Source organism: Patella vulgata, chromosome 3 (assembly GCF_932274485.2).
Source record: "Patella vulgata chromosome 3, xgPatVulg1.2, whole genome shotgun sequence".
NCBI lineage: Eukaryota > Metazoa > Mollusca > Gastropoda > Patellidae > Patella > Patella vulgata.
The window spans coordinates 76,053,396-76,077,542 of record NC_065881.2 but is presented as its reverse complement, the minus strand read 5'-3'; the positions used below and the strand labels follow the sequence as shown (position 1 = coordinate 76,077,542).

At 37.5% G+C, this 24,147-nt stretch overlaps 1 protein-coding gene across 1 annotated transcript in view; it reads left to right on the top strand.

Moving 5' to 3' along the window:
* Window positions 1-14,809, top strand: part of LOC126816130 (T-cell immunomodulatory protein) — a 33,933-nt gene extending 19,124 nt beyond the window's left edge. The window contains exons 16-17 of the mRNA XM_050542335.2: window positions 1,391-1,508; window positions 12,096-14,809. Of these exons, the coding sequence (XP_050398292.1) occupies window positions 1,391-1,508; window positions 12,096-12,155 (178 nt within the window). The 3' untranslated portion in view covers window positions 12,156-14,809. The remainder of the gene's footprint in view (window positions 1-1,390; window positions 1,509-12,095) is intronic.
* The last annotated feature ends 9,338 nt before the right edge of the window (window positions 14,810-24,147 follow it).

The window sequence follows — 24,147 nt, the reverse complement described above, 5'->3', positions numbered from 1 at the left end:
AGACCCGTGCAGCGTCCTTACGGCGATGGAAATTGGTTTTAGAGCGCGTCAAGATCGCCATAAGCGTGGTAGAAATGCCAGCTATTGTGCTGTGGTCTCCATGGTCGTCAATGCTTGCCTAGTCACGGCATTTCTTTTGAGCATGTTCAAAACAAACGCCAATTTTTTGGGACATTTTCTTGTGTTATATTCACGTTTGCCGGCAACCTTGTGCATTTTCTGGTCACAGTACGGTCGCAGCAGCGCAGTAAGGACGCCACCCCGGTCTGACGGGGGCATTAGATGATAAATATTAACAATTTGTTAAACAGAAAGGGCTAGACCCCATAGTTGTGAGCAAGGCAACCACAGAGTGACAAATTTAAACATTTTTAACATCTTCTTTGTAAGTGCAGGGGCACTTTGATTGGGCAAATTTATGTATTTTAAACCAGTTCTCCAAAACTGCTTGATGGATTTCAACTTGAGATCGGACTTCAGAAGGATGTTGATTGCAGGATGCTTGTCCGTATTTGTTCATATAAATTTACCTGGAGACCAGGAGCTGATTTTTCCTAACCCACTGGATAGAATAAAACCAAAATTTATAGATAGGCTCTATGTTCCTTGAGTAATGTTTATGCAGATTGTTTATGTAATGTTGCTTTGGTTCAAGAAACTCTGCTGTTTGATAAAAGTTTCATTGCCTGGAGTAGCAACTTATTTTTCCATAGGATACTAAACTTTTGTGATCAATCAGTTTTGAAAGTTTCTGTTAAAATGTGTGAAAAGCAAATTTTTGGCAGAGTTGGAGCTATTTGATGATTAAATGTGATGCAAGAATGTACCATACCACAAATATCAATATCAAATACTTCCATTCTTCCAATTAATTTTTTGCTCTTTTAAAGATACATTATGGGAGATTTGATAACAAGTTGGCAGTTCTCACTATAATAGTTAAAAACTAGATAATGTAAAGGGACTTTGCTGAAAATTTCATTCTAATTGATCCACTATGAACCGAGAACTAAGCGATTGAAATTTCCGCCTAGCCTCGATCATCATTACTAAAGTCAGTACGATAAAAAGCATAGTCTCGATTATCCATTTAATCGTTAAATCTGAAGGAAAGTTATGCAGTAAATCGACTCATAATGCACTAAATATTGCAGGCTAGCGATGCTATCTAGAGTTGATTATGGTCTGGATAATTTAATTAATGTCTAATTAATAATTTAGATAACATTTTAGGCCTCTAGAAAGACCTGCAATAGACAGATTTAGCTCTTGCATAATGTATGTTTAAATATATATATTATAAGTAAGACAAAATTGGTCGAGGCTATTTCTAGATATAAATAATTATAAGTATAATGAGTTATAATATATTTATTGTGTATATTTATAGTTGGAGTAACAAGTTATTTATAACACCAAGTCGTTTAGTATTATTAACAGGAGCAGCTTTATTAGGAACCTGTGGTTTTATAGCTATTATAGTTGGTATATTACACTGGAGAGATAGGGTAGGTATCATATATATTTTTATACGCCCACATTTTCATGTGGACGTATATTCTCGTCGCCCATGTCCGTCCGTCCACAATTGTTTGTAAACACTAAACAGTCTACAGGTCACAATTTTTATCCGATTTCAATGAAACTTGAAATATAGGTTTATCACCCTAAGATCTCGGTTCCTTTCGATATTGGCATGTATCGGACTGTAATTTCATGGATTATGGCCCCTGATTGTACGACAAATCACGTTTTTAGCTTGTGAACACTGTAGAGGTCACAAGTTTTATCCGATTTGGTTTAAACTTGAAATGTATGCTTATAACCTAAAGACCTCGGTTCCTTTCGATATTCGTGCATATCGGAACGTAACTTCTGAATTATGGTCCCTGATTGTACGAAAAATTACGTTTTTAGCTTGTGGACCCTATAGAGGTCATAATTTTTATCCGATTTTGTTGAAACTTGAAATGTAAGTTTATCCCCAAAAGATCTCGGCTGCTTTCGATATTGGCATGTATCGGATCGAAACTTCATGGGTTATGGCCCCTGATTGTATGAAAAATCACGTTTTTAGCTTGTGGACCCTATAGAGATCACAATTTTTATTACAATTTTGTTGAAACTTGAAATGTAAGTTTATAACCCAAAGATCTTGGTTCCTTTTGATATTCGCGCATATCGGACCGTAACTTCCTGAATTATGGCCCCTGATTGTATGAAAAATCGTGTTTTTAGCTTGTGGATCCTATATAGGCGGGTCAAACGACGGCTAAATGATGTCGTACATAGAACAAATTGAAACAAAAGGTTTTTATACGCACACATTTTCAAGTGGACGTATTATGCCGTCGCCCCTGTCCGTCCGGACGTCCGTCCGCCCACAATTGTTTGTGGACTCTCAACAGGTCACAATTCTTATCCGATTTTGACGAAACTTGAAATATAGGTTTATCCCCAAAAGATCTCGGCTGCTTTCGATATTGGCATGTATCGGATCGAAACTTCATGAATTATGGCCCCTGATTCTCCGAAAAATCGCATTTTTTAGCTTGTGGTCCCTCTGAAGGTCACAATTATTATCCGATTTGAAAAACCGTCTGACTATATCACCGTTACACAGTAAGAAAGTTTGAATTCGAATTTCGTGAAAATCGGACCAAAATTGCCGGACAAAATGGCCGCCGTTTGTACACGAATCGTGTAAAAATATGGTATATCAAGGTTGTGGACTCATTACTGGTCAGAATTCTTATCCAATTTTGACGAAACTTGAAATATAGGTTTATCCCAAAAAGATCTCGGCTGCTTTCGATATTGGCATGTATCGGATCGAAACTTCATGGATTATGGCCCCTGATTGTTGTACGAAAAATCATGTTTTTAGGCTTGTGGACCCTATAAAGGTCACAATTTTGAACCGATATTGATGAAACTTGACATGCATGTTTATAACCCAAAGATCTTGGTTCCTATCGATATTTGCACCCATCGTAACATAACTTCCTGAATTACGGCCCCTGATTGTCCGAAAAATCGCCTTTTTTTAACTTGTGGTCCCTCTGGAGGTCACAATTATTATCCGATTTAAAAAAAAACGTCTGATTATATTACCGTTACAACATAAGGAAGGTTGAGTTCGAATTTCGTGAAAATCCGACTAAAATTTCCGGACAAAATGGCTGCCATTTGTACATGAATGGTGTAAAAATATGGTATATCAAGGTTGTGGACTCTCTACAGGTCACAATTCTTATCCGATTTTGACGAAAAGTCACATTTCTAGGTTGTGTACCGTCACACCATAATCATTGTCGGCTTCGAATTTCATGAAAATCGGACTGAAACTGACCAACAAAATGGCTGCTCCCAATACAGTATGAAATACAGGTTGTGGATCCTCTAATGAATTATGGCCTTTGATTGTAGGAAAAATCACTTTCAGTATTAATTGTTCTCTATCCATCTCTTGAAAATGTGGGCGTATCCTGCCTGGCAGTGCCAGCCTATCTTTTGTTTTCTATTGACTCATACCAAAATCGGAGTCCAAATAAGGACAGGGGGCGTCGCCAAATCAAAGATGGCGGCTGTCGACCAAAAATTGCAAATATCACTAAAACTGTTGGTTTTAGATACCATAAATGTATTGTGGACAGATAGGAAGTCGGTACCAGCGAGTTCAAAAATGGCGACGTTATGTCTCTACGACGTCATGACGTTACTGTGACGTCACAACGGCATATCAGACGTCGCATTTTTTTCAAAATCAGTCAATTTATGCATGTTAGCAGTAGAAACGAATGCTGATTCAGAGAAGAGGATTTGCCCATTATGGGTTGATAAACAAGAACAATGTGTTACAATAACGTAGAAGGAAGCTAAAAGTATATAAATATTGCTGCATTGTCAAAAGGTGATACTATTACAGTAGCTGTAGGAACACAGATTCATTTTAATTGTTGACAAAAATAGCCTACGTCAATAAAAAGAAATGAAATGAAATGGGGTGATACATATATACGTCCTACTGTTCTGCTCCAACTGGGCTCCATCAGTATGCTATGAGGGGGATTTTGCCCTGCAAAAGCACTCTTATATCGAATTCCAACTGCAAAGGGTTCTTTTACTGGAGAAGTGCATTAAAGGTTGAATGGGTGGGGCTGACCAATTTTCACATTTGGGCCACTCAGAAGTAGGTTAATCCCCCAAATCATCATAAGGATTCATATTTTGACACAGGTGTACTCGAGATGTGTAACAAAAAAACAATTTTGGCTGTAATGCGAAAAGCGCCCCCTGGTAGTGTTCCTAAAAGCTGCACTTAAAAAGTTACGTTTTGGGTTCCCGTTCATGTGGACAGACAGGAAGTCAATACCACAGAGTTCAAAAAGATGAAAACTGGTCTACCCGATTTTTTACGTTTTAGCTGAAAGTCTGTTGGGATGTATTTTTCCTGATGAGCATGGCTAATGGTACTACTTCGGTAGTCAAACACCAGGTTAAGCCGTGCGATGGAAATAAAGCAGGGCTCGTAAGAGAGGTGGGGGGCAACTGGGACACTTGTCCAGGGGCCCGGAGTCTAGAGGGGCCCGGAGGTATGCCGCGTAATGGTAATGTTTTAATAAAACATTTGTTGGTATAAAGTAATTAAAAAATACACTGTTACTTGATAGTGAAGCAGAAGAAAACAGGTAACTTTGCTGAATGTGGATATCTAGTTCCATTGGTAAGATTAGAATCGGATTCTGTCAGTTCACCTTTTTTGGAAAAATTGGTAAATTTAAAACTATAAGTCACCTGTCCAGGCCTAAGTGCCATGGAGCCCTGACCCGTTCTTGTTCCGTTTGATGCTATCGTCAACGTCAGGGTATCTAATCCAGCATCTGACTACGGTTCTGTAGGAAGGTTTGAGTAGGGAGAATTTTTTTTGAAGAAATGTTTAGTGGGTGCCGAAATAAGTATTTTGAACTTAGTTGGACACTCACCACGTGGTAGGTTATTCCACAATGACGTCATCAAATATGGCCGCCGACATTATATCAATTTTATCCTACCCACTCTAGTTTTCCGTCAATTTCTATGAAATAAAGGCCAGAATGAAGCTGTTTATTTGAACTGATTTGAAGAACATATTTTTGGTATTTTTTTTATTAATTTTCAAGAAAACACATACCACATTTTTAAGCGAAAACGTGGAAAAAGTTTAAAAAAATATAAGAAAATTAGCACATTTACAATGCTACAACAATAAGAATACTTTAATAACACTCAAAAAAGAAGTTCTGTCTTTTTATATAAAGAACTATCTGTGCATACTAATTAATGATGTCAAGCATAGTTACCGCAAGATGTGATGTCACAATACATAGTTACCACAAGATGTATCTTCTGACTGTGCAGAAATACACCGAGCGGAATCTCTCACACAAATTCAAAATGAAATTAGCAAACATATACCTAGCGTGAATAAAACCTATATATATATTTATATGTATCACGATAATAATTGTTACCTTTATGATAGAAGCATTTTTATATGCCCACATTGAAATGTGGACGTATATTGCCGTCGCCCCCGTCCGTCCGTCTGTCGGTCCGTCCGTCGTCCACAATTTCTTGTGAACGCTCTAACGCCAAAAGTTTTATCCAATTGTTTTAAAATTGATATATGTTGTTTACATTAGTGAGATGAAGAAGCCTATTGAATTTCAATAATTTCCGTTTATTACGTCTAGAGTTATGGCCCTTGTTTCACTTTGTTGAACATACGATCTTTGTGAAATTTATATGCAATATTTAAGTTAGTGAAACAAAGAAGCCTATTGAATTTCAACAATTTATGTTTATTACGTCTAGAGTTATGGCCCTTGTTTCACTTTATTGAACATTGTGAACGCTCTAACTCCAAAAGTTAACATTCGATCTTTCTGTGATTTACATGCATTATTTAAATTAGTGAAACGAAGAAGCCTATTGAATTTCAGCAATTTCCGTTTATTACGTCTAGAGTTATGGCCCTTGTTTCACTTTATTGAACCTTGTGAACGCTCTAACGCCAAAAGTTATCATCCGATCTTTCTGAAATTTATATGCATTATTTAGATTACTGAAACGAAGAATCCTATTGAATTTCGGCAATTTCCGTTTATTACGTCTAGAGTTATGGCCCTTGTTTCACTTTATTGATCCTTGTGAACGCTCTCACGTCAAAAGTTATCATCCGATCTTTCTGAAATTTATATGCATTATTTAGATTGCTGAAACGAAGAAACCTATTGAATTTCAGCAATTCCTGTTTATTACATCTAGAGTTATGGCCCTTGTTTCACTTTATTGATCCTTGTGAACGCTCTCACGTCAAAAGTTATCATCCGATCTTTCTGAAATTTATATGCATTATTTAGATTGCTGAAACGAAGAAGCCTATTGAATTTCAGCAATTCCCGTTTATTATGTCTAGAGTTATGGCCCTTGTTACACTTAATTGATCCTTGTGAACGCTCTAACATCAAAAGTTATCATTCGATCTTTCTAAAAATTATATGCATTATTTAAATTAGTGAGACAAAGAATCCTATTGAATTTCAGCAATTTCCGTTTATTACGTCTAGAGTAATGGCCCTTGTTTCACTTTATTGAACCCTGTGAAAGTTATAACTCCAAAAGTTATCATCCGATCTTTCTGAAATTTACATGCATTATTTAAATAGATGAAACGAAGAAGCCTATTGAATTTCAGCAATTTCCATTTATTATGTCTAGAGTTATGGCCCTTGTTTCACTTTATTGAACCTTGTGAACGCTCCTTCGCCAAAAGTTATCATTCGATCTTTGTGAAATTTATATGCATTATTTAGATTAGTGAAACGGAGAAGCCTATTGAATTTCAGCAATTTCCATTTATTACGTCTAGAATTATGGCCCTTGTTTCACTTTATTGATCCTTGTGAACGCTCTAACACAAAAAGTTATCACCCGATCTTTGTGAAATTTATATGCATGATTTGAATTAGTGAAACGAAAAAGCCTATTGAATTTCAGCAATTTACAATAATTACTTATAGAGTTATTGCCCTTGTTCACTTTGTTAAACCTTGTTAATACTCGATTGATGATAGTTATCATCCGATATGTATGAAATTTATATGCATCATTTAAATTTGTAAAACGGGTCTATTGAATTTCAGCAATTTCCGTCAATAATTTCTAGAGTTATGGCGATTGTGAACGTTTGAATGACAAAAGTGATCATGTGATCTGTATGAAATTTATATACATTATTTAAATTAGTAAAACGAAAAAGCCTGTCAAATTTCAACAATTTCTGTAGATTACTTCCAGAGTTGAGACCCTTGTTTCAGTTTGTAGAACCTTGTAAACCCTCAAACGACAAAATTTATAATCTGATCTGTATGGAACTCTCTTGTAAAGGCCCCCAATTACCTACAAAGGAATAAATATGCGACAACCCTTGACGACCGCTCGGACGATTTAGCTGCTGTGGGCGTATGTTTTGTTGCCTGGCAACCTATCTTAATACATGTTATTACCGTAAACATACTAAAATATTGCAGACTGGGCCCGCAGTAAAGGGTACGTTCACTTTGCATCAAACAGTATTCAAACCAGCTTTGGTGGCAAAATGTTTTTTTATTTCTCAGAATCAAGGGATGAATAAACTACTAGACTGCAAAATTCCATAAGCCGCCTATGTTGTATTGTATTCAAGACGCCTATTTCACACAAAATATTATTTTATATCCATATGGACCTTCCATATAAACATCTATCTGCATAATAAGTTTATGAAAATATGCATTTAAACAACATTTAGATATTATCCACCACCTGTTACACTGTCCCCTCAAACTAATTGTTTATTGGAATTTTCTATTAAATGGAAAAGTGCTTGTCGCAGTAAAATACTCGATCAATATACCAAGTGTTAATTTATATAATAATTTAATAAAATATCTTTCTGCAATAAAATGCTTTTTATACGCCCACATTGAAATGTGGTTGTATATTGTCGTCCGCCCCCGTCCGTCCATCCGTTCGGCGGTCCGTCCGTCCGGCGGTCCGTCCGTCCGGCGGTCCGGTGTCCACAACTGCTTGTGGACGCTCTAGAGGCCAAAGTTAATATCCGATTGACTTTAAATTTATACACTGTGTTTAAGGTCATGAGATGAAGAAGCCTATTGATTTTCAGCGATTTCTGATAATTACTGCCAGAGTTATCGCCCTTGATCACTTCAAAAAATCTTATGGACGCTCTAGAGGTCAAAGTTAATATCCGATTGAGTTTAAATTTATACACAGTGTTTAAGGTCATGAGACGAAGAAGTTTATTCATTTTCAGCCATTTTCGATAATTACTGCCAGAGTTATGGCCCTTGATCACTTAAAAAAATCTTGTAAATGCTCTAGAGGCTAAAGTTAATATCCGATTGACTTTAAATTTATACACAGTGTTAAATGTCATTAGACGAAGAAGCCTATTGATTTTCAGCGATTTCTGATAATTACTGTTAGAGTTATGACCCTTGATCACTTTGAAAAATCTTGTGGATGCTCTAGAGGCTAAAGTTAATATTCGATTGAGTTTAAATTTATACACAGTGTTTAAGGTTATGAGGCGAAGAAGTTTATTCATTTACAGCGATTTTCGATAATTACTGCCAGAGTTATGGCCCTTGATCACTTCAAAAAATCTTGTAAATGCTCTAGAGGCTAAAGTTAATATCCGATTGACTTTAAATTGATACAGTGTTTGAGGTCATGAGACGAAGAATTGTATTGATTTTCAACGATTTCCGATAATTACTGCCAAAGTTATGGCCCTTGATCACTTTTAAAAACCTTGTGACCCTCTAGAAGCTAAAGTTATCATCCGATTGACTTCAGATTCATACACAGAGTGTAAGGTCTTGAGACAAACAAGTATATTGATTTTCAATGAATTTTTATGACTTGAACAGCTAAATCCATGATGTTAAAAGTTTCCTATACTAAATGTTAGCATGGGGCAAAACTTTATAAAAACCAAACAAATTCTAATGGTTTTCTGATATTTACTTAATGAGTTGTTACTGTTAATCAGATTTTAATGTATTATAAATCAAATAAATGTTTCATTACCGAAAAAAGTAAAAATATGTGACAACTCTTGTTGACTGCCCAGACAAGTTAGCTGCTGTGGGCGTATGTTTTGTTGCCTGGCAACCTATCTTTGAATAAAACGGAAACATACTTTTCATTCGTTATTGTAGCTGTAAAATAATATACGAATTATTATTTTATATAGCGTATTTCTACTGATCAATAAAGTAATCAGGTACCGCAGAAATTTGCAACACTTTTTAACATCCCATCTGTCCTCTCCCTTTTTAGGGATGGGTTGAAGAAGAATATAGTAGTTTCAGGGCTCCCAAAACTAGTTTAGGTTCTTGCGTAATTTGGTGTCCCCGTTTAATCATGAATTTATGTTGTTTTTGATGAATTGCTAAGGTTGCCGCAAGTTAGATGTGCAGAAGCTAGAAACACCAAGATAAACTCTATAAAGCACAGTTTACATTAAAAACGAAACTGAAAGCGAAACTTTTACTTTCGTCTTTGTTTTATTAGGCGCTACAAATCTGGAAGTTTTTCAATATTTTTGGTAATTGCGGACCTTTTTCCAACCAATGTGCTTTAGCAAAATGACCTCCAGTTACCACATATATACGCCAAGTGACGCTAGAGACTAGGTGTCTTTCAAAACGTTTCGTCGAGTTGCTTGTCCCAGGGCCTGGATGTCGCTGTCGCGGGCCATGAAATAAAGTCCAACTAATGTGTTTTGATGGATTATATATCTTTAATATGTGCCAATCCATAATCCGGATGATGCCAATACAAATTAGTATTCCAATATGACGACTTTATTCAAAATATGCCCACAATTGACGGGAAATTTCGATGTTAGCAATGTGGTGGCATAATAGGTCAAATAGTAGGTTTTCAGGGTAGGCAAATTAACATCTGAACTCCAAAATGTGCCATGACCGAACAAAACACCAATATGGTACTCAAATTTGACAAAATATCTATGTTCAGTAGACCATGAAAGACAAAATTACATTTAGCAGTTCAGATATGAATTCGGCGACCTCGAAAACCCCCAGTTTAACGTATTACACCATCACATTACTACAATTAACATTGAAATGTCTCTCCGTCTTCATTATCCTGTTACACCCTAAGGACGTCTGAGTTCGAATTTCGTGCAAATCGACCCAAAACTGGAAGTCGAACAGCAAATCGGAACCTAATTCAATAAGCATCGCAGGCTAGCGATGACATCGAGAGTTGATTATGGTCTGAATAAGTTAATTAATGTTTAATTAATAATTTAGATAACATTTCAGGCCTAAAGAAAGACCTGCAATTTAGGCAGATTTAGCTCTTGCACAAATAATAAAGAATATTAAATGCTTGATAGAATAAGTAATCGCATCTGTCACGTTACTTGACTTGGGAAGAATCCATTTTTAGCTTGTATTAGTCGTTATGACCACTGTCTATTTATCATAAATTAGATAAGTAATTCTTGGATTATCTTCTGCCAATTACTTTTTCTTCCAATTAATCGCAGAGTCTACTGGACGTTTAACCCCCTTAATCTTCTCACAATCATAAGCCATTTAGATCAACACATAAGAAGCACTCCTTACTTCACTCAAGCTGACAGGCTGTCAGTTAATGGCTCCCTTACAATTTTGTTTTGTGCATGCCCCATGTGTGTTTTTCATGGAATCCAGTATTTTTCTAGTAAGATTGCGTGTCTTTACTTCCCATATATATAATAAAATAATAATAATAATATATATTTTTTATAAACCGTTACACACAAATTGTCTCAACCATCTTTACATGGGTGTACTACATTGTATATACATAATAATAAATAAATAAAAACTATCAATAATTGGTTAAGTTAAATAAAGATATAGAAATGTATGCCTATAAAAACATTAGATTGACTAGTAGTATTATTGCCTAATTGAATAAAATATGTTTTGAGGTTGGATTTAAACAGGCTGAATTTGGTGAGTGATCTAAGTCTTAGTGGCAGCTCATTCCAGAGAGTAGGCGCGGCACAACTGAAGGCGCGATTGCCATACAACTCACTGGTTTGTTTTCCATGTGTTTTGTGGGAAAACCTCATCTCACTGCTTCTGGTCCGATAAGATGGAACTTGAATACTAATGATATTAGTGAGGTAGCAAGGCGCTGACTCACTATGCGTATTAACTTGAAAATTATACATGACAGTTTGAAATGAACCCGCTTCTCAACTGGGAGCCAGTGTAGTTCCCGAAGAATGGGCGTCATCTCTTCGAGCAGCGGAATTCTGAACATGTTGTAATTTCTTTAACTTGTATTTTGGGAGACCATAAAAAAGACTGTTACAGTAATCCAGTTTTGATGTCACAAAGCCATGCACCAATTTCTCAGTACTGGCCTAGTCTAACAAATGCCGGATTCGCCCTATACGCCACAGCGAGTGAGAAGCCTTGCTACACACACTCTTGATCTGATCATCCATCAGTCCGGCCGAGTCCATCATCACCCCCAAGTCCCATGCGGAAGCCGATGGTGAAACAAGCACCTCACCAACTCGTACATCACCCGCGACAACCTGCGGACTTGCATTTTTCCTGCACGATGAGAAACGGACGATTTCAGTCTTATCGTCATTGAGTGCAAGTAAGTTTGCACGCATCCAGAGACGAATCTCATCTATACAGGCCTCAATACAACCGGCAGAAATCGAGTCCATTCGCGAGTCACAAGTGACTGGGTGTCATCAGCGTATATTACGGCATATATATACCAAAATTGGAAATAACTACCCGATAAATACTTTGTGGGAATGTATCTTTAAATATTACATGGAGCAATTTTACACAGCTCCCAACAGTTTATGGTTAATTTTGTGTGCATAATAAATGAAGGTGTCGTTATAACATTGGCAGATATTTTGACTACAACCTCCACATTATAATGAAGCTGTATTGAATGGTATATTGTAACGTTTTTTATTTTTTTTATTACAGGCAGAAGATAAAAGAGAGAAACTCCAGGACGCTCACAAATTCCATTTTGATGCCATGTAACAAATTGTCTTCCAACGTTCTTTCATCACGGTCATTTGTGATTGTATTATACTGTGTGCATGGAAAAACTACACCAATAGCTAGGCAATGTCCAAGAAAAACGTTTTATGGACATTATTTACTGCTCTGGATTGTCTGAAATTAATGTTACCCTGTTCCCTTTGGGGTTTTTTTTGTCCCCCGCCTTTCGAAGAAAGCAGGGGACTATTAAAATGGGTTCGTCCGTCTGTCTGTCCGTCTGTCCGTCTGTCTGTCCGTCTGTCTGTCCGTCACACTTTTTGGGACACAATAACTCTCTTCCTAATTGAGCTAGAATGTTCAAACTTGGTGTATGTGTTTATTAGGTCAATGCCTTGATGGAGTTCGAAGATGAGCATTTTCCGCTTAGGGTAAGCAGAGATAAGCAATTTGATTGGTTGATACTTTGGGGCACGATAACTCTCTTCCTAATTGAGCTAGAATGTTCAAACTTGGTGTATGTGTTGATTAGGTCAATGCCTTGATGGAGTTCGAAGATGAGCATTTTCCGCTTAGGGTAAGCAGAGATAAGCAATTTGATTGGTTGATGCTTTGGGACACGATAACTTTAGTTCTAATTAAGTGAGAACTATTATAAATTAATTAAATATGTAGTATGCAATAATGAATTGACATTTAATGACAGAAAGAAAACAGTGAACTTTGCACAACTTGCAGCAAGATGGAAAATAGACCCGTAGATGCAACCAAACTCTAGATCTGTAGGCATAGAGCATGTTTTCCCCTTAATATGCTATAATTATTCCATCAAAAACATTGTATGCTTAGACTATAAGTAAAGATATACTGTTTGATTGTTCAATACTTTGTAAAAGATAATTTGTGATAAATTTATATGTGTCCTCTAATTATTTTCCTATTTCGGCGGGGGACATCAGCCTCACTGTTGGCTTGTTTAAGTTCTTTGGATTTAGTTCACTGTTCTGGAACATACAAAATTCCCCTGAGGTTTTTGATTGGTGTCAGCTCTTGTAAATTAAATATGTGGGGGAGGAGAGTATGTGATCTAAGTCATGTTTCAGATACAAGTCTAAACTTGCTCTAACATTTACAGGAGGAACATGACATTTCTTACCCTACCAAAATCATGGTTAATCTTCTCCATTGGACATTTTAGCAGGCAATTAATTAAAGATACATTATGGGAGGTAAGATAAAGAGCTGGCAGTTCTCACTATAATAGTTAAAAACTAGATAATGTAAAGGGAATTTGCTAAAAAAATTTCAGTCAAATTGATCCACTCTGTACCAAGATTTTAGCGATTGAATTTTCTGTCTAGCCTCGATCATCATTACTAAAGTCGGTACGATAAACAGCACAGTCTCGATTATCCATTTAATCGTTAAATCGTGAAGAAAAGTTATGCAGTAAATCGGCTCATAATCCACTAAAGATCGCAGGCTAGCAATGACACTGAGATTTGATTATGGTCTGGATAAGTTAATTAATGTCTAATCAATAATTTAGATAACATTTCAGGCCTAAAGAAAGACCTGCAATAGGCAGATTTAGCTCTTGCATAATGTATGTTTGATTAATTATATAATGGAGCATATACTGTAATATGGGAATCTCCAGATACTGTGTCGGCATTTCAGCTGCAGGTCACTGTGGGACTTTTGGAGATCAGGACTGAAAATTATTCAGGTTTCTTTACCCAGGAGCAATTGATTTTATTATTATTATTATTATTCGCACAGTGACATCAAGTATGTTATGTTTGTGCAAGATAAATATATTATATGTAATTTATTTAATTTATATATATCCATGTATATACAGACACTTATTATTATTAGGAGGTAAACAAGTCTTTAAATACCCTCATATTCAAAGTTGTGTTTTTATCTTTTCATTAAAAGAATCTACAGTGGTCTATTACTCATATTGTGTTAAATTTTAATGGTTTACCCACAGGAGCTTTATAATTGTTTTTTTTTTTTTTTGTTTTGTTTTTTTTTAAACTATTTTTCATTCAATAAGAAAAGGATTGGGGAACAGACTACACCAGTATTAGTCCTCTCCCTTCAAAAGGATTTAATTACTAATTACAATTAATTTACATAAATGTGTAGTCAGAAGTATTCATATTGTGTTAACTTTTAAAGGTTTATTCGCAGCACCTTTTACTGTTATTGTTTGTTTCTTTTAAACTTTATTTTATTCAATAATAATAAGACTGGGGAGGGAACATGCTTAGTCGATATATCAACCCCCTCCCTTCAAAAAAATTTAATTACAATTAATTTACTTAAATATATAGTCGGAACATTTCATATAGTGTTATTGATAACAGTAAACAGTATGATAATTTAATTACAATTAATTTACATAAATATATAGTCGTAACTTTTCATATAGTGTTATTGATAACAGTAAATATGAAATTAAATATGAAAATTTAATTACAGTTAATTTACATAAATATATAGTCGGAACGTTTCATATAGTGTTATTGATAACAGTATACAGTATGAAAGAAAATAATAGTATTTTCACAAAAAGATTATTCAATATAGATTGAGTCTGATGAAGGCTACAAGCCCCGAAATTATACCCTCATTAATTATTATCAGAAATTAAAGACGAAATTATGTTTCTTTCGAAGTTTAAATCGTGTTTCATTTCTCAGAAAACGAACTATTAAATGTATAAAAAAGACATGAAATGAACTGGGGTTTATGGTCCTATTGTTACGCTGGGTAATACTGTTATGCTGGACTAAGCTAATTGTGAGAGAGAGACAGTGATAGTGACAAAATGGAAATGGACGAAGTAATGTAAATATTGGAAACAAGTGGCTATGATATCGTTTTGTGTGAGTATTTATGCAAATCAAAACGACTAGATTGAAGAAAAAACATATCTGAGTGAATCGACAGAGGTTTGATTGCCTGACAATACGAATTGTTGAGAAAAAACGAGCCGAAGCGAGAGCAGGTAAAATCGAGTCAACAGGCATTGCATTCCTGTTCTTTTTTATTATATATTGTCTGGTTAGACATGGTGTATGCATATATACTATTCAAAAAAAGTAGGGGATATTTGATTTTTAAGTGTTATTAAAGTCACCTAATGAAACTGACGAAGAAACAAATGACAAAATGAAATGAAGTTCACATTCATCGATTTATTCCAAATGATCGTTAGACTAAGTAAGGCACAGACTGACCATTATAAGGGTAAAATGATACCCGGGGTCAAACAGCAAAGTTACCACAGCATCACAACCAAGTCAGTAACAGGTAAATCCTCCTCTGTTTGCCAAACAAGCATTGATCCGACGTGGCATACTCCTAATGAGACGTCTAAGGTCATTTTGGTCCAGATTGTCCCATTCCTGTTGCAACGCAGCAGCAAGTTCTTGGACATTGGCAGGACGTTGTTGACGTTGACGTAACCTCTGTCCAAGCATGTCCCAGACATGCTCGATGGGGGAGAGGTCGGGACTCAGTGCTGGCCAAGGTAATGTGGTGATGTTCTGTTGTTGGAGGTAACCTGTAACGATCCTGGCCCTGTGACATCTTGCGTTGTCATCCTGGAAGATGAAACGGCGGCCATGACGTCGTGCGAACGGCACAACATGGACTGCCAAGATGTTGTCCCGGTAGTACTGGCCTGTAACACGCCCTGCAACAACATGTAAAGCCGTTCTTCCAGCAACAGTGATGCCTCCCCACACCATAACAGAACCACCCCCAAATCGATCATGTCTAATGACGTTAACGTCTTGGAAGCGCTCGTTTCGACGACGCCACACCCTCCTACGTCTGTCCAAAAAATCAACAGTGAACCTTGACTCATCTGAAAACATCACATTGCTCCAGCGTCGATTATCCCAGTGTTGACGATCTCTACACCAACGACGTCTTGCCTGAATGTGATGATCTCTCAAACAAGGGATCACGCAAGGACGTCGGGCGCGAAGGTGACCCCTATGCAGTCGATTCCGAATCGTCTGGCCACTCACTCTCACACCAGTGTCTGTTTGAAGACGAGCGCTGATCTGATTTGCTGTGATGACACGATTTCTCAAGGCCAAGGTACGGATAAATCGATCCTGGGCTTGAGTTGTCGACCTGAGCGTGGTCTGTCCTGTACAGATTGTGTATCACGGTATCTGGACCATAGCCTGCTTATGACAGACTGAGAAACCTTCATCGTCCGTGCCACAACCGCCTGTGTTGTGCCGATCTGTAGCATGCCAAGGGCACGTAACCTTTCATTTTGGGTAAGCCGACGCATATCAAAATTTGTTTTCTGGTCACTAAAACAATTAAACTGATGTTTCCACCCTGGAATTCAATGCCACAATGACTGTAACATTCAAAGTCAGAGTCGTGCAAATCTTGGGTTGGACCCCCATGATGATCCCAAGCATCACCTGCATTCCATGCGGTAGCTATTGGTGCGTTTGGGCGTCACATGTAACTGGAAATGTTTCTTCTGTTAGGTTCTATAGTGACTTTTTTCGTAGTCATTTGCATATTTTAGTATTATGCCCCCAAAATCAAATATCCCCTACTTTTTTTGAATAGTATATATACGGATAGAAGGTCAGACTCCTGTGGTGAAAGGTTCACAACATTATATAATCATAATGCTTAACCTGTGTCAAACATATACCGTGGGTCAGATATGCTACAAATCGACTAGCATGACAGTTCCATACAGCCCAATATTACCCGGCTGAACACTCATATAAATATTGTTTTCTGGGGGGCCCAGATGTTAGCGATTTAGCTCCTTCAATATTGGTAGATAATAGTTTAGAAACCTATTTGACCGCAAGAAAATCTTAGGGGAAATCCTATCACGGGGAGTCAATGCCATAGAGGTGTATATATTGACAACCATGGTGACGGTCAATAGCTGACTCCTACAACTGCGCATGCGCTAAATGGTAATCACACAACAGGAACCATCTCACACTGTCACACCGGACGGGATCTTGTTCCTCATGCAATATCATCGGTCACCACCATGGGCGTCACACATGGGGGGTCCGACACCCCAAATTGTTTTTCGGGGGGGGGGGTCTGAATATACTTGGACCCCCCCAAAAAATTTACATAGTAGGCCCAAACTCCTATTTATTTACAACAATCATTAGGATTAGTTAAGATTCTATCTGTATAAAACCTGTACATATCCCAATATGGTTTATACTGCTAAAATAAAACACAGAGATAATCATCCTGGAAACATGTGTGAAGTGAAAAGTACCTGTGTTCCATAAAATTGTGTCTAGTTAGCCTGTCAGTAATATTTTGTTAATTTTTTTCTGCCACTTATCAGAGTGAATCGCATGTAGGTACCCAAAAACATAACCGCCTAAACCAAATATTTATCGCCCGCCCAGCCAGCAACGTAACCATAATGCTTTTGCACGCAGTGTCTTGGTAGACAGCATGGCCACATGGTGTTTGTTTATATTTTTTAGGGGTTTTAAAAAATGGGTTAGGGTAAGGGGTTAGGGTTGCGGACCCCCCCTCCCCCCCAATATATATTTCACGGCTACGCCTCTGGTCACCATGCCCCTGATTGAAACCCTTTGGATTTATATAAGTGATAACATATATTCTACATCAGCAGGGTAAACCAAAGTACAGTTTTGATCAATTGGGAGTAGCATTTGTTTATTTTTCTCTTATCAGTAATCATAAATAAACCATTATAAAGGTCTCAAGAAGAAATAAATTTGTATTAAAAACACACGTATAAATATCAACAGAGTAATATATCATAGCCTATTTGACAAATCAAGAACAAAAATATTTAACTGTGTACATATTATATCTACAAATCTAATAAAAATAATAGTATGGTTTATAATGGGCACATTCTATTCGTGTATGCTCATGGCGCAAACAATTATGACCGGGCTCGACTATCAGCAATCAACTAATTAATGGCCCACCTGTTTCAAATTTATTCATAGCTAATTAATTAACCAGCGGCTGCCAGGCAGGATACGCCCACGAGAGATGGATAGAGAACAAGCTAAAAAGAAAGTGATTTTTCCTACAATCAAGGGCCATAATTCAGGAAATTACAATTCGATATTCGCAATTATCGATTTAAGGAACCGAGATCTTTGGGTTATAAACTTACATTTCAAGTTTCAACAAAATCGGATACAAATTGTGACCTCTAGGGTCCACAACCTTGATATACCATATTTTTACGCTATTTGAGAACGAGAGAGAGAGAGAGAAATGGGGTTTAACGTCCACTCAACACAAAGTAGGTCATTTCGGGACTAACATATGGTTTAATTTTATTTCAATAATTTGCTTGCGCGTAGGGGTCTTTAGCAGTGGGAGGAAACCGGAGGACTCGGAGAAAACCCACGAGGTTGGACAGGCGACCCTACTCCTTGTCACGTACAACCGGGGATTCGAAACCACGCCAGTCGACTCAATGACAGACTTTATGATACAGCGCGCGCACGCTAACCATTCAGCCATCCAACCCCCCTATTTGAGAACGAGGGGCAGCCTTGATATACCATATGTCATCCTGGAAGATGAAACGGCGGCCATGACGTCGTGCGAACGGCACAACATGGACTGCCAAGATGTTGTCCCGGTAGTACTGGCCTGTAACACGCCCTGCAACAACATGTAAAGCCGTTCTTCCAGCAACAGTGATGCCTCCCCACACCATAACAGAACCACCCCCAAATCGATCATGTCTGATGACGTTAACGTCTTGGAAGCGCTCGTTTCGACGACGCCACACCCTCCTACGTCTGTCCAAAAAATCAACAGTGAACCTTGACTCATCTGAAAACATCACATTGCTCCAGCGTCGATTATCCCAGTGTTGACGATCTCTACACCAACGACGTCTTGCCTGAATGTGATGATCTCTCAAACAAGGGATCACGCAAGGACGTCGGGCGCGAAGGTGACCCCTATGCAGTCGATTCCGAATCGTCTGGCCACTCACTCTCACACCAGTGTCTGTTTGAAGACGAGCGCTGATCTGATTTGCTGTGATGACACGATTTCTCAAGGCCAAGGTACGGATAAATCGATCCTGGGCTTGAGTTGTCGACCTGAGCGTGGTCTGTCCTGTACAGATTGTGTATCACGGTATCTGGACCATAGCCTGCTTATGACAGACTGAGAAACCTTCATCGTCCGTGCCACAACCGCCTGTGTTGTGCCGATCTGTAGCATGCCAAGGGCACGTAACCTTTCATTTTGGGTAAGCCGACGCATATCAAAATTTGTTTTCTGGTCACTAAAACAATTAAACTGATGTTTCCACCCTGGAATTCAATGCCACAATGACTGTAACATTCAAAGTCAGAGTCGTGCAAATCTTGGGTTGGACCCCCATGATGATCCCAAGCATCACCTGCATTCCATGCGGTAGCTATTGGTGCGTTTGGGCGTCACATGTAACTGGAAATGTTTCTTCTGTTAGGTTCTATAGTGACTTTTTTCGTAGTCATTTGCATATTTTAGTATTATGCCCCCAAAATCAAATATCCCCTACTTTTTTTGAATAGTATATATACGGATAGAAGGTCAGACTCCTGTGGTGAAAGGTTCACAACATTATATAATCATAATGCTTAACCTGTGTCAAACATATACCGTGGGTCAGATATGCTACAAATCGACTAGCATGACAGTTCCATACAGCCCAATATTACCCGGCTGAACACTCATATAAATATTGTTTTCTGGGGGGCCCAGATGTTAGCGATTTAGCTCCTTCAATATTGGTAGATAATAGTTTAGAAACCTATTTGACCGCAAGAAAATCTTAGGGGAAATCCTATCACGGGGAGTCAATGCCATAGAGGTGTATATATTGACAACCATGGTGACGGTCAATAGCTGACTCCTACAACTGCGCATGCGCTAAATGGTAATCACACAACAGGAACCATCTCACACTGTCACACCGGACGGGATCTTGTTCCTCATGCAATATCATCGGTCACCACCATGGGCGTCACACATGGGGGGTCCGACACCCCAAATTGTTTTTCGGGGGGGGGGGGGGGTCTGAATATACTTGGACCCCCCCAAAAAATTTACATAGTAGGCCCAAACTCCTATTTATTTACAACAATCATTAGGATTAGTTAAGATTCTATCTGTATAAAACCTGTACATATCCCAATATGGTTTATACTGCTAAAATAAAACACAGAGATAATCATCCTGGAAACATGTGTGAAGTGAAAAGTACCTGTGTTCCATAAAATTGTGTCTAGTTAGCCTGTCAGTAATATTTTGTTAATTTTTTTCTGCCACTTATCAGAGTGAATCGCATGTAGGTACCCAAAAACATAACCGCCTAAACCAAATATTTATCGCCCGCCCAGCCAGCAACGTAACCATAATGCTTTTGCACGCAGTGTCTTGGTAGACAGCATGGCCACATGGTGTTTGTTTATATTTTTTAGGGGTTTTAAAAAATGGGTTAGGGTAAGGGGTTAGGGTTGCGGACCCCCCCCTCCCCCCCAATATATATTTCACGGCTACGCCTCTGGTCACCATGCCCCTGATTGAAACCCTTTGGATTTATATAAGTGATAACATATATTCTACATCAGCAGGGTAAACCAAAGTACAGTTTTGATCAATTGGGAGTAGCATTTGTTTATTTTTCTCTTATCAGTAATCATAAATAAACCATTATAAAGGTCTCAAGAAGAAATAAATTTGTATTAAAAACACACGTATAAATATCAACAGAGTAATATATCATAGCCTATTTGACAAATCAAGAACAAAAATATTTAACTGTGTACATATTATATCTACAAATCTAATAAAAATAATAGTATGGTTTATAATGGGCACATTCTATTCGTGTATGCTCATGGCGCAAACAATTATGACCGGGCGCGACTATCAGCAATCAATTAATTAATGGCCCACCTGTTTCAAATTTATTCATAGCTAATTAATTAACCAGCGGCTGCCAGGCAGGATACGCCCACGAGAGATGGATAGAGAACAAGCTAAAAAGAAAGTGATTTTTCCTACAATCAAGGGCCATAATTCAGGAAATTACAATTCGATATTCGCAATTATCGATTTAAGGAACCGAGATCTTTGGGTTATAAACTTACATTTCAAGTTTCAACAAAATCGGATACAAATTGTGACCTCTAGGGTCCACAACCTTGATATACCATATTTTTACGCTATTTGAGAACGAGAGAGAGAGAGAGAAATGGGGTTTAACGTCCACTCAACACAAAGTAGGTCATTTCGGGACTAACATATGGTTTAATTTTATTTCAATAATTTGCTTGCGCGTAGGGGTCTTTAGCAGTGGGAGGAAACCGGAGGACTCGGAGAAAACCCACGAGGTTGGACAGGCGACCCTACTCCTTGTCACGTACAACCGGGGATTCGAAACCACGCCAGTCGACTCAATGACAGACTTTATGATACAGCGCGCGCACGCTAACCATTCAGCCATCCAACCCCCCTATTTGAGAACGAGGGGCAGCCTTGATATACCATATTTTTACGCTATTTGAGAACGAGGGGCAGCCATTTTGCCTGTCCGTTTTGGGCCGATTTTCACAAAATTCTAACTCAGCCGTCCTTAGGGTGTAACGGTGATACACTAAAACGTTTTTTTAAATCGGATAAAAATTATGACCTCTATAGGGTGCCATAAGCTAAAAACGCGATTTTTCCTACAATCAAAGGCCATAATTCAGGAAATTACAATTTGATATGCGCAAAATATCGAAAAGAACCGAGATCTTTGTGTTATAAACTTACATTTCAAGTTTCAACAAAATCGGATAAAAATTGTGACCTCTATAGTGTCCACAACCTTGATATACCATATTTTTATTTGAGAACGAAGGGCGGTCATTTTGTCTGTCAGCTTTGGGCCGATTTTCACGAAATTCGTACTCAGCCGTCCTTAGGGTGTAACGGTGATATACTAAAACGTTTTTTTTTTTAATCGGATAAAAATTATGACCTCTATAGGGTCCACAAGCCAAAAAAACGTTGTTTTTTTTGTATTAAATCGGATAATAATAATTGTGACCTCTATAAAAAGGGTCCACAAGCTAAAAACGCTATTTCTCGTACAATCAGGGGCCATAATTCAGGAAGTTACAATCCGATATGCACGAATATCGAAAGGAACCACGATCAGTGAGTTATAAACATGCATTTCAAGTTTCATTAAAATCAGATGAAAATTGTGACCTCTAGAGTGTCCAGAAACTAAAAACGTGATTTTTCGTACAATCAGGGGTCATAATCCATGACGTTATGGTCCGATACATGCCAATATCGAAAGGAACCCAGTGATTACGTTTCTAGTGTAAGGAAAGATTTGTAATATAAGAATCTTCAATGAAAAAAATGGAATTAAACAGTTAGAAGGTTTAATGGATCCATGTGATTTAAAGCGTCGACACATGGATCCAAAATTTTCACAGTCTACAACAGAATACAATACAGAACAGCTGTATTCATCCGCAAAAAAAATAGTACCTAAAATTCATGTACATTATATAGGTTTAAACGTCAAATGAATAGAGACGTCTTTAATATATACTAAATATTCGTATCATCCCAAATCGACAATAAAACAGTGAGAAAAAGGAAAATCTAATGGCAATCTAATTAACATAAAATTTACGACATAATCGATTCTTCAATGTTTTGATGGTGATCATGAAGAAAATACATCTGTTCTCAGGAATCCGATAAGATTTTCAAAAAAAAGATCAGTAGAATTATAGATTGTTATTCCACAAAGTCGAAAGGTATGTTAGATTTTTCATTCAGTCAAGTTAGTCGAGATCTGTGTGAGATAGACCTATAGGTCTAGTTTCGTTAAAAATGGATAAAAATTGTGACCTGTAGAGTGTCCACAAACAAATTGTGGACGGAAGGACAGGGACGACGGCATAACTCCATATCAAATAGTCGCATATCCGTAATAATAACTGCAACGCATTTACCAATATCATCAAATGGCGGCATCATACCAATATATTTAACGCAACGGATCTGCGACAATGTGCAATGAATAAGGAAAGAAAACTGTTCTTTGTATAATATGTTAATCATTAAATACCATTTTATGAGTGCGAAATCAAATAATTCTCCAAATGTGTACCGTATTATTATATAAGATGGCCATCAGTCTAATTTTAAATAATCTTGGGTTTGTTTGTTTTTTGGGGTTTTATTTGGGGGGGGGGTGTAAAATAACTATTTCAACCCCTCCATGGGTATTGTCTGGCTCTGGCAATAACAAAAAAGTTATTACGGATGTCCCCGTTATGTTTTGTTTCGTGAAATTCAAATTAACTTTCAATAACTTTGCGCACGAATGTGTTAACCGAAGAGGTAACGATTAGTCGGTAAAGGAATGCAAATTAACTCCCAAACATTCTTTGCACAAAGTCAAAGGCGCTACCTGACGAGGTATGATTGGGACACTTGTATCACCCCATACTCCTCGCAATGTGACTCTCTCTCTCTCTCCCTCTCTCTCTCTCCCTCTCTCTCAGTCCGGACTTTTTTCCGTATGTAAATCAGCTTCGTCGTAGATCCCATATAAGGTATATATGTTCTAATATGTTCATGATCAGGTCTATTATGCATTTGTCTAATATCCAAAATGCAGAATGGGGAAGTGTAATGCGCAAAATAACTATTATACTGTACTTTGTATTATGGACATTGGTATTATGGAGCAATGGAAATTGTAAAACTAAAATAGGCCTACGTATTTTGAACTGCTGACATATGCAGCTTCCACCGCGAACATTGAAATAATATTGGCAACGTTATCCTTCCATATTATTTAGTTTTCGCTTTAGTTACGTATGATTCATAGGATGGAATCGATATTTATATCACAGAGTGATTTATATATTATATATGATTCTGGTTTACGTCAATATATTTGTACTACATAGAATGAGGCTGG